At 35.6% G+C, this 16214-nt stretch overlaps 1 protein-coding gene across 1 annotated transcript; it reads right to left on the reverse strand.

Annotated features, from left to right (window-relative positions):
- Positions 1–2413: 2413 nt before the first annotated feature.
- Positions 2414–16100, reverse strand: LOC132563635 (uncharacterized). Its single transcript, XM_060228375.1, has 5 exons — positions 16089–16100; positions 13357–13449; positions 12213–12403; positions 8888–9569; positions 2414–8830 (listed from the first exon to the last, which is right to left on the reverse strand). Exons 1-5 carry the CDS (start codon positions 16098–16100, stop codon positions 2414–2416), a joined length of 7395 nt encoding a protein of 2464 aa, XP_060084358.1.
- Between the last annotated feature and the right edge of the window lie 114 nt (positions 16101–16214).

Below are 16214 nucleotides of genomic sequence, written 5' to 3' on the forward strand. Positions count from 1 at the left end.
CAGCAAAAAGAATACAGGGGATTAATATTTTAAAAAAACAGAGGCCAAAGGGACCTCCATCCTCACCTGGCTAATTTAGCTATTCAGCCATTTATTAAAGAATTTCAAATATAAGAAAACAATATCCAATATAATTTCCCTGTTGGTTCCCACCCTTCTGGTCAAACAGGTCAGATTCACTATTCATAAAAATTGCTTCAGACCAGGCTTGAACAATATCCTTGTATGGAAGAGGGACTATTAAGAACTTGCATTTTACCATCCTGGCCAATCCCTCCTACCCCAGGGTCAGGGATGCACCGGTTATACCTTTCACCCAACAATTAAGACCAAATTGGGGCAATATCAAATTATTCTTATTGGAGGAGTAAGATTTTAAGAACTTGCAAAGTTTCCCCTTTTTAGGCCCTGCCCCTAATGCACCTGGGAACTGAAAACTAATCCTTTAACAAACTTTGTTCCCCTTCACCCAACAATGCTTCAGACCCAAATTTGGGCAAAATCCACTCATTCCTAAAGGAGGAGTCCGGTATTAAATAATTTGCTCTATCAACCCAGTAGAGCACTACCCCTCAGAACCAAGGGGGTCTCGACTTATCATTTATACAAAACTGATTCCCTTTCACCCAACAATGTTTCAGACCAAATTAGGCCAAAATCCAATCATTTCCACTATTTTCAATGTTGGGCCCCGCCCCTTCAGCCCTGGTGGGCGAGACCTGCTCTTTATACAAACTCATTCCACTTCAGCCATTAGGAGTAGGATTTCAAAGAATTTGCTTTGTTTCCACTATAAGGCATCACCTCTCAGGCCCCAGAGGGCCGAGAACTACCATTTATACAAAATTGACTTCCTTTCACCCAACAATGCTTCATACCAAATTTGGGCAAAATCCAGTCATTCCTACAGGAGTTGGAGTTGTCCTGGTGGCCGTGACCCACAATTTACACAAAACTTCCTTCTTCCCTTGGAATGCTTATGACCAAATTTGGTCAAAATCCTGTAAGTCGTCTATGACTAGTAGCGATTTGTATAAATAAATTCATGTCACCCAGCTTCCATTCATATGGAGACAGATCATTCAGATTTAATTTTAGTCAGTTTAACAAAGGCAAAGAAGCAAAATATATATGATACATGTTATTTTTACTTAGCATGAAATCCTATGTAACATTGTGATCTATCTCAATAGGGATTATTATACTGTAAATATTTCCTGTTAACATTATCTCCTGTGGACAGCTCTAACATTGAGACTTCTGTTTATAAAAGTTGTCTCCTATAGCTTTCCTGATATCGTCCCGAGATACTTGATGATCATATTATTAACTTTGTATTATTATTCACTAATCAAAAGGAGTTGTGATGTGATCACACTGTGATATCAGGATGATTTATTTCTAATAGTGGGAACTACAGATTTCAGACAAAACATATTCCTGATCATGCTGTCAATTGAATTCAGCCAAGTCTCTTTCATACTGGAAGCTGCATAGAGAAACTTAAAACTTTTGATTTACATTCTGAATAATTAAATAGGAGCATCTTCAATTAAAAAAAGAATTAATGCACTTAGTATTACCTTATAAAGCTTCAAAGAGACAACTATAAAGAAAAAAACACAAGTTCAAAGGTGTTAGACAAAAGTTCTTTAAAGCTACTCATAGATATTAACAGAGGAATCAACCTTAAAACTTTTAAGTTCAGAATCTTACTCCTGTCAGAATAAATATTAATTATACTTTCTCCATTGAAACAAACTGCCCTTGATACATCTAGTATTGTCTACTATGATAAAAATAAAAAGTATAATTCATCATACATTTATTAAAAAACAATTTAATACATGACAAAATAAGTTAAGATTCTTCTACCATTGACAAATATGCAGATGACAATCCTCAATTAATACTGACTTCCATCTTATTCAGTTCCCTCATATAGTTACTGATGTTTTGCTATTTTGTTCTGTTCTCTGATCTTATTTAACATTTTATTTCCTTGCATATGATGTTTACATCAAAATGTAAATCATTGAAATATATATTATGCAATGCATCCTGATGTGAGTGACCTAAGTCACCTTAAAGAAATGTGATTTGTTGCATTTTACAGACACTATTGTCCTTGCACCTTCATCGTCTCTTGACTTCATGTTTCATTTTTCTTCGATCTCCTCTAACTTTGAAAACTTCAAACTTTGAGCTGTATATTAGAGCTGTTACTTTAAGAAGTGTTGCACTGAACATTACCTGTGCAAGATCTAATAACCAATCTATCAGTACTGGCGAGTTTTACTGACAAAGGTTTGTTAGACGATGCCATTGTTACATTTCAATATTTCCAAAAATATGAACATCTTTCTTCTATTCTTTACAAAATATAAAAGTCTGATTATAAACATTTGTTAAATCAAGATCTTCTTGGGGAGACATGTTTTATCTTTGACCCCTGTTCACATGACCCTGACCTCTTCCTTTTTCTATCAGCAAGTGTATCTTCCAAACCACCAGTTGGCTTGTTTTGATTTTCAAGATTAGCCCTATTGATATCCCGATTATCCTCATATGTCCGTACTGTCAATGGACTTTTACCAGTTACTTTGTGTGATCTTCTATCTCGCGACCTGTTCTGGAGAACTTTCACAGCTGTTTGTAAATGTTTTCTACGATACATTTCATCACGTTGTGATCTCCCCTTTCTTGGAGAAGGCCTTGGTGAAATCAATGGCCTCTCAGAACATTTGTCCATTCTGTTTCTATGGTGATATGATTCATCACTAAGTTGCTGACTTCCCTGTTTGTCAGCTTTTATCACATTTTTGCCTGGAGATGTTATCATTTCACCAGGTTTTCTAGACTTTTCATTGTTTGGTTCTTTTTCTTCAGAATCAGTAAGAATTTCACCCTCCTCCAAAGATTCTTCTTTCACAATGCTTTTTCCAGGAAGGCTTACTGGGAAATCATGAAATCTGTCACCTAAACAATCCGAAAAATTGTCACTGGCATTATCAGTGTATGTTTCTGGCAGACTGTGAAGACGGGGATCCTGGTTATTAGAAGCATTTTCAGGAATAATATCCCTGCTTGATTCACAGTTATCACCTACCCCACTGGAAAACATATCTGACGTTTTACATAGCTCAAAAGTATCACTGGTGTCAATGGCGTAACAACTGTCATCACTTTCATTGTCATCCTCACTGCTGTTATTTTCAGAATCAGAGGAACAGTCATTACTGTCTGATTTCTCCTCAACCTCCTGTTCTATTTCCTCTACGTATATATTATCAACATTTTCACGAAATACTTTGGCAACTTCTTGCCAAGTCCTTACGCGAGCACATTTCTCTGGTTCAGAAACATCTGACAGGAAGCCTTCTGAACTGTTATTAGAACTATCAGTAACACGCACTTCTATGTCCTCATCATCAGAATCAGTACGAGTAATATTCACTATAGTACTTTGACATGTTTCACTCAGAACAGAGGACCTCTTATTGGCCATTGTTTGATTTGGTCTGTCCCTACTTTGGGTATTAGGATATCCATGAACACTAGAGACAGTGTGACATATTGTTGTGTTATCCACAGTGTCGGTATGGCATATCGTTACATTATCTGTACCCTTTATGTCAGGTAGGTATACCGTACTATCTACACTCTGTGACAATCGATTGTTCACACCCTCTTGTTTATGATCATCATACAATTCCATTGTATCCATTTGAATATGCGAACCCTCTGCAGAAAATACGGTTTCTGAAGTTACAGTACGCACTATCTTAGGACTGTCATACTTGGGTTTCATCTGAACTTTAAATGTCCTATCTTTCACATTCAACTGTTCCTTAAATCTCAGTTCCTTGTGTTTGTTAATACTTTCCTTATCAGACATATGATCAGACAGATGTTCCTTAGACGATGTCTCCCTATATCTATCATGATGGTGATCTTTGCAGAGTCTAACTGCTTCCCTATGACGATCTGTACAAGGCTGTTCCATATCACTATGACAATATTTAAACGTGTTTTCAGTATTGCTATGGCGACCTTTGGATATCTTTTCCAAATCATTATGACGATCTGTGAATGTCTTTTCTGTATCAATAGGATGATTCCTGGATGACCTTTCCATACAATGACGACCATCATTGGATATCCTTTCCGTATTACCATGACGATCCTTGTATTTTCTTTCTTTCTTCCCATAGCGATCAGTTGATAACCTTTCCCTTTCTCTGTGGCGATCCTTGCATGTCCTGTCTATATCCCTGTGGCGATCCTTACGTATTCTTTCAACATCATTATGACATTTTTTATATGTTCTTTCTTTATCACTGTGAGGATCCTTTGCTGTTCTTTCCTTAACACTACGAGGATCCTTACATGTCCTTTTCTTATGACGATCCTTAGATGTCCTGGCTTTATCTCTCTGACGATCCTTACAGGTCCTGTCCATGTCACTATGACGATCCTTAGATGTCCTGTCTTTATCCCTATGATTCTTCTGTACCCTTTCCTCGTCACTATCTTTACAAGTCTTTTCCTTGCTACTATGACGATCCTTACATGTCCTTTCTTTATCACTATGACGATCTTTTAATATCTTGTCTCTATCCCTATGACGATATTTCTCCATCCTTTCCTCATCACTATGACGACCTTTACATATCCTGTCTATATCATCATGACGATCTTTGGATGTCTTTTCCCTTTCTTTTTTCTTTGATATTCTTTCATTATCAGGAAGACGATTCTTGTCTCGTCTTTCATATTTAATTTTGGCCGATACTTCACTTTTCCTTTCTTTTTCTTTCAGTCTTTCCTCATCAAAACACTGATGAGAGTCAAGAATGATTTCATCACCCACACCCTTACTGTATGACTCACTTTTTCTCTTCACATCATGAACTACATTATCATTTTCCCTTGATGGCATAAAGTCATTGCTTGGCTTTCTCCGATTCAGTCTGTGCACGTTTCCTTGGTTTTTGGACATTTCTGTAGCCACTGGAGATCTGTGAACATTTTGCTTTGATGATAATTTCTGGTCATCCTCTTGTTCTGATCTGCTGTACAGAAGCGTTTTCTTTGGTGAGATAAATCTCTTGCCTTTAACATTTTTATCAATAGTTTCTTCAATATTTTCCAGTGTGTCAAATTCCATGCTTTCTGAGGGCGACACACAAAGCATGAGTTCATCTTGTAAATCATCCTCAGTTAGTTTCTCACCAATTTTGTGCATATGTTCACGATCAATTCCTGATTTCTCATCTCCTTGCTCAGAAGAAAGTGAGGAACTGTCAGACTCGCATTCATAATCAAGATCCTCATTGTCATTGTTTCTATCAGTAGTCTGCAGTAGATCAGCCTGCTTTGGTTTGAATATCTCTAGTTTGCTTTGCTCTCTCCTTTGAATCACTTCTCCAGATATAATTTGTTTTGGAGTCAGTGATACATCAGGTTTAGAGGAATTTTCTCCAGTTTCTATGTCAGTAACATCTGACTGACTTCCTCCCTCACTATATTCTTCATCTCTGTCAGATCCTGATTCTGATGTGTAACTAACCACAGAATTATTCAGATCCAGATGAACTTTGTCTGGGTTTGACACACTTCTTTTTGTGTCTGAAGAATAAGTTTCAGAATCTCTATTCTGATTTTCTTCACAGGAGGAGTTTGCCTGAACTTCATCAGACATTTCCTCCGACTCACTATCTGAGCTCAACTCAAGGTCGCTCTCTAGGGTAGAGTCACTTTGTACAGATGATATAGATCTTTTTCTCATTGCTGCTGTATCATCCACCACATCTTTATCCTTGTTTAAATCATTATCAGTGTTGAGTAGTCTGTCTTTTCCAACATCATTCAAAATCAACTGTCCCTTGCTGCTTTTACCTGGACTTTCTTTGGTCTCTAGTGGTATTCTATAACATTCTTCATTTATTGAAAACAAACTCTCCTTATTATCAATTTCTCGTTTATCCATTCTATTATTCTGAGAGTCTAATTTATCTGTTTGAAGTGCACAAGTATCTATTTTGCCCATTTCACAAATCTCAGTGTCCAGTAATTTCTCCGTTTCTAGCAACTCTGTGTCTAGTTTCCTCCCTCCCTGTCGCTCAAAATCTAGTTTCTCCACTCCAAATGATTCAACATCTAGTATCTCTATTTCCTGAGGCTCGGATTCTAGTTTCTCCACCCTTTGTGACCCAGGATCTAATATCTCCACTCCATCTGACTCAGAATCTAGTGACTCTATTACCTGTGACTTAGAATCTAGTTTCTCAATTCCTCGAGTCTCAGAATCTAGTTTCTCAATTCCTTGTGGATCAGAATCTAGTTTCTCAATTCCTTGTGGATCAGAATCTAGTTTCTCCATCCCCTGGTTCACATCTTTTTTCTCCATTCTCTTTGATTCACTCTCTAAATTCTCAATTTGCTGTGTCTTCATGTCTTGTCTCTCCACTTCTTGCATCTCCGAATCCAGGGTCTCAATTTCCTGTTGCTCAGAGCCTGGTATATCCATTCCCTGTGGTTCAGAATCTAGTTTCACTATTCCCTGTGGCTCATAGTATAGCTTATCAATTTCATGTGATACAACATCTTGTTTCTCCATTTCCTGTTGCTCAACATCTTGATCTTTCACTTTCTGTATTTCACTCTCTAATTTCTTGATTTCCTGAGATCTAATGTCTTGTTTCTTCACTCCTTTTAACTCAGAATCTGGTTTCTTCACTCCTTTTGAATCAGAATCTGGTTTCTCCATTCCCAGGGACTCAGAATCTAGTGTCTCCACCGCCTGTGACTCAGAATCTAGTGTCTCCACTCCCTGTGACTCAGAATCTAGTGTCTCCACTCCCTGTGACTCAGAATCTGGTTTCTCCATTCCCTGTGACTCAGAATCTGGTTTCTCCATTCCCTGTGACTCAGAATCTGGTTTTTCCATTCCCTGTGACTCAGAATCTGGTTTCTCCATTCCCTGTGACTCAGAATCTGGTTTCTCCATTCTATTTGACCCTTGTTTTACCTTTCCCTGTACCTTGATGTCTATTGTTTCCTTTCCCTGTGATTCAGGATGTGGTTTCTGGATTTCCTGTGACTTAACGTCCAGTTTCTCCATTCTGTGTGACTCAATATCTTGTTTTACAATTTCCATTGTCTCAGGGGCCAGTTCATCTGTTCCATGTGACACAACAATTAAAGATTTAGGTACTTCACTTCCAATCTCTGATGCCTCTGCTGTCAAACCAGATGGTCTTTGCGACCTGAGTAATTCCTTTACAGAACCACCTGATTCAGAAATATTTTCTTGGTAGTCTTCTTTCTTCACAAACTTGTAATCATGATCGTGCTGCTGTCTAATGGCTGAAATAGTCATGTCATTAACATCCAAGTTTGATTTACTATTCAGTTTCTCCTTGGTTTTCTCCGACACAAAGATATCAAGAAGCTTGTCTTTCCTTGGTACACTTTTCTTGGTTTCAATGTCTTTTAGATTTTCCTGTATAGTACAAATCTGCACTACATCTGTGTTTGGTTTGTTTAGAAATTTCTCTGGTTTTGATAACTGAGTTTGTGAACGGTCATCTTTTTCGTCACTTACATATCCCACACACATGCTGGTATTTTCTTTACTGCCTGGTGAAACATTAACTTGTGATTTAGAAACTGATGGTATAATCGAGTCATTTACATTATCCTGGGACAAGTGTCTGTGTTTACTTGGAGTAAGTATTTCACCCTTGACTTTCTCTTTCAGTTTATCTTTTTTCTTCCCATTAGGCAAAGGGGTGACATGTTCACTTTTTGTAACAGATAGATCCTTAGTTTTTAGTTCCGGTTTCTCTTGTCTCTTCTGGACAGGAGATGAAAGGTTATATTCTGTCTCAACTTTTCTAGAGTCCTTCAATCCTTCTGAATTCTGCTTCACATTTCTCGGTGATAAAGGAGCATGTACATGTTTTGCTGACATTCTGACATCCTCCACTGAGTTGTGGCACTCAGTAGTAGAAACATTATTACAAAATGTATTTTGTTGATGTTCAACGGCTTGCGAGCTACTGACCTCTGGATCAACTTTCACTGTCTTTTTCAGTTCATCAAACTCTAATTTTGGAGAGCTACCTGATTTCTTTTCTAGCTTATAATTAGCAAATTTTTCATCCATGTTGACTCCATGATTTTGAAAAGGTTTAATGTTTCCAAATGACACATCTGTTTGTTGGTTATCTGGTTCATTCAAATCTTTTACCACTTCAACTTTTTTCCTTTGAGAAGTATTGATAGAAGCTTTGTCTTGTTCATGCTTTTTTCTTTCTGTCTGTTTGCCTTTTGAACTATGCCTTGATCTTGTGTTGAATTCATAAGCCAGGGTTGTCTCCCCTGATTTAATTTGACCACCAACTTCCTTCCTTTGTGCTGGAGGTATTTTCTGACTGCTTGTAAGTTTATCAAGTGAAGGTGTCTTCTTCACAGATGTAATAGGACAAGATTGGTCAGAATGTAAAGTTTTGTCTGCACAAAGTTTGCTTGAAGTAACTGTTCCTTGATGACCTGTTGACTGACTATTCAGTTTGTCGGAGTCATGTTTTCTGACTAACTGGAGCTTTCTGTTTGTAGTGACCTGCTTTTCACAGTCCATTCTTGACTTTGAAATGGGTGACAAATGATCAGCTTTCCTATATAGTTCATCATTCTTCTCTTTTGAAACACAGGATTTGGACATAGGGGCATACTGAGAAGATTTATCTTCAATCCATTTATTTCTAGATCTATTGTTAGTATCCTTTGGTGATGAAATTTTCACAATTGATTTTATTTTCTCCTTTGATGGCGACAAAGATCGTTCACCAGTCATAAGGTTAGAAGATTGAGGATCCACTGAAATATTACTTTCCAGGGAATTAGTATTCTTAGAATTTTCTTCATTTCTCAATCTTTTAAGTCGGAGTTTTTCCCTTAAATCACAAGATATTCCTGAACCTGATTTCTTGTTCACATTATCTTCAGTGAAGTGGTCTTTTCCAAGGGTGGATTCAGAGTGTTTTTTGTCTTTTCTTTTTGATTCACCTCTGTTTTCGTTCTCCATAGTATTTTTTTGTTTCTTTTCATGTCGTTCATTCTTTTTAAATTTACTTAATTCTTTCTCTGAACATCTATCTTCCTTGTCTCTTTTAAACCTCTCTCTATCACGTTTTTCACCATGCTCAGTATCTAAATGTATTGATGACCTTCCCCCACTCAACCTCCTTTGAATGTCTTTCTTACTCTTTTCCAGTATTTTTTTAGCAGCACTCTGTCTACAGTTATCTGGTCCTGAAAGATCACATTTTGTGGCATTATCCTCCTTCTTTTTATCAGTTTTGTCCAAGAACTTGCGTTTTTTCTGAACCTTTTCCTCTCTGTCATCACTGGAAAGACGTCTTTTAGTATTTCCGTTACCTGCTGTGATTGAAACACTACTTTTTCCACTTTCAGGAAATTCCCGGTGATTTCTCTTATCACCTCTGTTGAACCTTGGAATTGCATCAGATGTAGGTCTGCCTTGGGTTCTTGGTTCTCTCCTTAAAAGAAAGGAAAAATATATATTACTCATATGAACACAGTAGCTTAATTACATAAATAATACTGCATAAATATTTGAATTATTATCAGTTGCATAATACTAATATAAAAAAAATTATGCTGATTGTTTCTATCTGATTGCCTTTACACATATTCTTTTCCTTAATAATCGAAATTTCAGAATATAAAGTCATATGTTTGATATTCATCACTGAGATTCACACAACTGAACCAGAAGGAGTTAATTTAAAACCTATCCAAACTTTTTTTCATCAGTAAATCAAATCAATAATCAGTAAAATGACAGTAGCTTGCTGAATACATATACATGAAGGAAGGGAGATAATCTCATGATACAATAATATTAATTAAATATCCTTACACAGTTTTTTCATTTTTTATTTTAGGCTAAAATGACACAATAATGTTATCCTGAGATCCTGTCCCTCTCATCCTATTTACCTTACTCTGGTGTATGTATATTTTGCAGTTGGAATGAGATCAGGTGACATGAGACATCTAAGTGTTAATGCAGTGGCAAGGAAAGGTTTATTGTTGTTTTAAGCTCTATTAAAAACCAGGATCATTTAAGGATGCGCCAGGTTTGGGTGGTCGCAGAAAGCAAGAGTTCCCAGAGGAAAACCAACAACCTGTGGCTACTTCCTGGCTTCAAACCTGTGACCCAGACATGGAGGGCTTGTAATAAAGACGGTCAGAGTGTCAGATGCCACCACTGCCAAGCGAGCTTCTGTTTAACTTATTACAAATACCTGCTCATGCCATGCCTATTTATTCAAAATTGTTTTAAAGCCCACCAACCCACATACATAGTGTATTGTTTATGTAGTGTTGTTATGAAAGCAAAATAAATCAAGCATTTTACTCTGTCTGCTTTTTTATGAGGGGGATTGAAATTAGCCAGCATAATTATCAGACTCAACTATATAGTTACAGTGTGTGCCTAAATGACAATGTCCGAAAGTTACCATATTAATGGACAGTTATTTCAAAAGCTTTTATGCCAAGAGTAACTGAAAACAGTTGCTTGTAACTAAATTATTTTTTAGAAATTTGGTGATTATAAAATGTAATAAAACATTATACTTTTAGGTGAGGAGGAATTCTGCATGAAGATAAAATATATCTATATGGTGCACTGGACACAAACTGGAGACCAACATTAGAAATTTTCAGGAAAATGTATGATTTTTACCATATTTTACTATAGGTTTTCAATGATGATTGTTATCAATTTTAGGACCAAATTTAGCTTAAACAAAAACTGAAGTGGTGAAAAGGAGATATCTTAACTTAGGGAAAGCATAACTCAAGCAGTCTCTCAAGACAGAGGAAAGTGTGACTGAATGAAGCCATATGTTAATTACAATGTATATATCACTTGTGACACTACTTGGTCTTAATGTGTTATTTCACTTTTAATGAATTTGTTATAATCACAAAATAAACAAAATGGAATACTGTGTACATAAGTGATCTATGTATTACATAACACAGTGACTTGTACCTGTATTACAAAGCTATAATTTTTATGCCTCCAAAAGTGACTAGTCGAAATAAACATTGTCTTTTATCCATGTATAATCATATTTAATGTTTAATCAAAATGTTTCCATAATGGTAACAGCTGTTCTAAGCAAGAAAACTTATCAAATGTGATTGACTATCCTGAAATCATAACCCTTCTATGTGTTTAGCAGTATTATAGAATTAATATTAGATCAAATAATACAATGTACCTTGTGTTTTGGTGGTGTTTTATTGCCCATCAAGAATATTGCAGATATGAAATCAATTTTTTAATGCTTCTTATGAAATACTTTATATTTTTGTGTAAATTAAAAAATAAAACTGTAACTATTCCTGAATGCAAGAAATATATTTCTCAATATAAAAAAATAGAGGACATTGGGTTATATAGATACAGCCTTAGAAAACAAGAAATTATTCAAAACAAATGGATCTTTATTAATCAGTTAATAAATTAGTGAATTATTGTATTCCAATGTATTGTTAACACAGTGTCAACATGTATGTACTTTTTTGTTTTCATATGCACTGTAATATTTTATATTATATGCATTAAATTTAGATACAAGTACAATGTATGACATGTAGTTATGCATGTGATGTGATTGATGTATGTGACTATTGATAAAAACCTGAATAAAAAAAAAAAAAAAAAACCAAGAATATTGCAAAAGAAAATTGGATTGTGTGTGAAGTGCCTGCCTTCTGCACTACTGTTCTAATAACAAGACATGGTCAAATGAAGTAACACTATGATGTCACATGTACCATCTGACCATTCATCTTAATTAATATTTAACCCATGTATAACAGGCACTTTGCACTGTGTATAGATCACTGTCAGGCACAGAAGAGATGAAAATAATGATTAATATCGTATTGATTATTTATCATATATAGACACCATACTTTAGCCCATGTTTGATTTACGATTCTCATTACAGTTAGACAAAATGTGATTTATTTAATGCACATACAAGTTGAAAATACCAACTTTTTTTAATCCTATCTTTTATAGAACTTTTTAAACTAGGTTTGTAAATCATCGTTTTCAAAACCCTAGACTTATAAATTGTTAAAAAATCAAGTCATACATGAACTTGTTTTGTTGTATAATGTTATCCTTGCGCTTTAGTTCCAGGCGTGCAGTCAGAAACAGAGAGGAAATGTTCCTCTCAAGAGTATCACATTTCTCAGTAAGTCTAGACTCTGATTTCCTCAGGGTATCCACTTCTGACTCTAACTGTTTAATCTTCAGGACAGCATCATCATATTTTCTAGACAACTGTAACAGAAGATAATGAATATATGTAATAAATGAAACGTCAAAGCCTAATATACTGTATGTTTTGTGGCTACATTAACAGATTTTACTAATCTACGCTGTTACCATTAGCATATATACAAAAAATAATCAAAATATCATGTAATGACTGATTTTTCAGTGTAAAATATTTGATAATTTCTCTAGGTTCCTAGATAATTAAATGAAATAGTTTCCAACCAACACACTGTTTCACCAAGGTGAACACATATACAAAGTATAAGGACAAAATTAGGATGTGACCTACTTCTGATAAATGACACCACCTCAGCAAACCATGCCCTAAGTACATGCATGAAGTTCCTGTGACAATAACTGGAGATAGCACCCAGAAAAACTAATCTTTGATGTAGGTCAAGGGTAAAAATGTTGGTAAAAGCAACCTACTTTTTGATATGTGACAAAGCATCTCACCAAGAAGAACCATTATTCCAAGTATAAAGTTCAACAAAGATGATGAATCAATTTCCCATTTATTATATTCCCATGTTTAATAATGTAGAAGATAGTGGCCAGACAAACTTTTTCTTTGATGTTGGTCAAGGGTCAAAATGAGTACTGTGGGAGATAGGACCAGGACAAACTTTTTCTCTGATATAGATCCAAGGTTAAAATGTATGTCATTGTGACCTACTTTTGATATATGACACACTTTCTGATCAAGGTGGACCAATATCGGTTTCAGGTAGGGTACTTATAACACCAGAAAATTTTACATTGTGTGGCACCAGTGTGATGATAAGGTTGTAACAAACCGATTTTTCATCTTATAGCGTTACATAGACATATATTTGAATTTAGCACAAAATGGTACCTGGGCAAATTACATCATAAACAATTATTATAAGACCTTGCTTATGAGCATGCACAATTGAACAAAACCCAGTACATTATTTATAGAAAAATCCTGGTACCTCATCATAGTTGTCTTGACGAATGAGTCCCTCATCTGTTATCAGGTCATCATACAGGTCAAGTGAACTGAAGTTGTTGTCATTATCATCCACCTGTAACAACCAATAAAACATGTTTCACCTGATCACAAGGCTTTCCTTAAATCACATTCTTCTGAATGTAGACATTAAGTTCATGAAGAATGAGAAGTATACATAATGTTTTGTTCTACTCAGTAAAAGTAATTGTCAAAGTTTCCTACACACACAAAAGATAAATCTGAATGAGTGACAAACCAATTTTGTAAGTTAGAAATAATGGTTAGAGAAAGTGTGGCCAATTTTGTTATACAAGTCAATCTTATTGCAAATTCATGAAATTCATTTTGATACATTCATATAAATAAAATAAATAAGTTAACAATCTCGTCCAAAGTGGCTAATAATTCAAAAATACAAATGACATAGTTCGTAACACAACATATATACAAGTACAAATATATTCCAAAGTGAAACAAGTTTGGATTTGTGTTATCATAGTGTAACAGAGGTCATTATTTATTTCAATGCCTCCACTAGGAATGTGGCTTACTAGCCTGACGCTCAACCAATCAAGCTAAAGAGAAATTCTCTCTAGCCGAGTGATATATTGTGGCTAGTAGTTTACCAGGGTTACAATAGTTCAGAATCTTTTATAGATATTTCTTATGGAATGTGCCAGAATATTGAAAGAAAATAATTGTATACACCACTGCCATCAAGTTACATGTTACACATACATAAGGTAAACAAGAAAATTTCATTGACATATTATACAGTGCAATTAGATACCTGTATATAGTTTTTATTATAAACAATATAATTTTTCTTTCATTTGTGAAACTTGAATTAAGATTTGACACATTACAATTCTTACTTGTAACATATTATCAAGTGGAAAATTTTGCACTGTGTAAGTCATACTGCTCTGTGGGTGTGCATCAATATCTATATCTACAAAATGTAAACAGTGACAGGGGATAAAAGCTTTAACCAATGGTTACAGAAAATTTCCATTGTGAATTATGTAAATTATAAAAATATATACAGTATCATTTCACACTGATAGTTTTTCTGGATGTCATGTAACAGTTCTCCTCTTCTCCTTAAGGTATAAGAACTTCATCAATAGTGATGATTTAAATGCTCTCCTAAATGTTGTGCAAAGATGTGGAAGAATGGGTTGAATTACATCAATTTTTTTTCATAATTTTAAAAGGTAAAAGGTGAAATCTGATGAGGTGCATCAGTGTATAAGGGTTTTGAAGGGCTACATAGGGGATATGTACCCAGTTGTTTTGTGCAGTGGACTGTCCTGCTGCTACACAAAGAATGTTTCCTTGTGTGATTGTATGTGGGGAGAAAGAGTAAAGATTCATGCTCAGTCTTAAGAATCAGTCTTTTCTCATACATCATTAACAAAATCCCTGAGTGTATAACATCTTCTATCAGATTCTTTGCAGTTGATATCATCATGTATAGATAAGAAAGTAACATCACAGAGAGATGTCCACTCTCTGCAAAGAGATCTTTATCAGTTAGCTCTCTGGGTGAAAAAATGCAAATTGCTTTCCATCCTGGTAAATGCCAACTTGTCCTATCTCTATTACTAAGAACAGACAACCCATATGCCATCCCTGTGTTTCAAGGTCATACCACCTCTGTCCTAAAGAGGAATTCACATACAAATGCTGTCACCAAAGAAGTCAATTTGTGCACCCTCAGCTGTAATTCACCCTCGGGTGTAATCTGAATGTTTCAATGGTAAAAGTCCAATATTTCCCTGCTCTACCCTAAGGTTCCATATGCTAGTCCAGTGTGGGACCTTCAACAAGAACATTGATCAATCAGAAATTTTTCTTTCACAGAGCTTTCTTTTTCATTGTCCATCGCTATTGTGACACCTCCAGCATTGGCAACATGTTAGAACATCTGAAATGATGTAGTCTTGCAGATTGCAGAAAAGACTACATAAAAGCCATCGCTGCAACCACTAAACATCTACACCCCATTTCATGTAGGACATCCATCGGGAAAGAATGGGTCCTAATTGAACACAATGAAGAATTGGAACAACCTCCCTTCTGAAATTATCTCCTCTGACTCCCTCCTTTTCTTCAAATCAGCTATATCTTCACTCATCAGCATTAAATCATGTCCCCTTCCTTTCCAAGTACTACATGAACATGTGACATAATCCTCACTAAGTTGATGTATGCTATTAATTGGTAGATGTAAAGTATTTGTATGTGCATTGTAGTATTTGTATGTGTATTGTAGTATGTCTATGTGACAAGGGACATGTGTGTCTAGTTATCGTGTATACTGGGAGAGGATGGAAGCATGATGGATTGTAGCTCTTTCCCCTTGATTTTGAAGAGCAGTAATAATTTTGATTATAATCTGATGGCATGGTAGTCCCAACATACAAAGTATACAAACGTGAAACGGCCTTGTGAAATAGCACGGAGACGTGGAAATGGGATTTACGACTAAGGGTATTAGTTCTGAAAGTTGGAATATTACACAGGTCTGTCAATGTCTGATCACGATGAGTAGAGATCGAAATTGCGGGCAGTTTTACTAAAACGATCAATATCGTTATTGCAACACGATATTTTCCCGGCTTGTTTCACTGTTTCTAAGCTTTGTCCATGTAAACATTGATAACACCTCAAAACCTGAACAAATCGGAAACTATCAACGATGCTTACCAGGTTGTCCATGGTCTTTTTGTTGATTCAGCGTATAAACTAATAATACTTCAACTTCAGATCATTATTGCCGTAACTTATCAGTCTGTCAAAGCGAACTCCTAAAATTTGCCGCCATCTTCTGAT

Source organism: Ylistrum balloti, unplaced genomic scaffold (assembly GCF_031769215.1).
Source record: "Ylistrum balloti isolate Yb309-2 unplaced genomic scaffold, AGI_CSIRO_Ybal_v1 Utg371806, whole genome shotgun sequence".
Classification (NCBI taxonomy): Eukaryota; Metazoa; Mollusca; class Bivalvia; order Pectinida; family Pectinidae; genus Ylistrum; species Ylistrum balloti.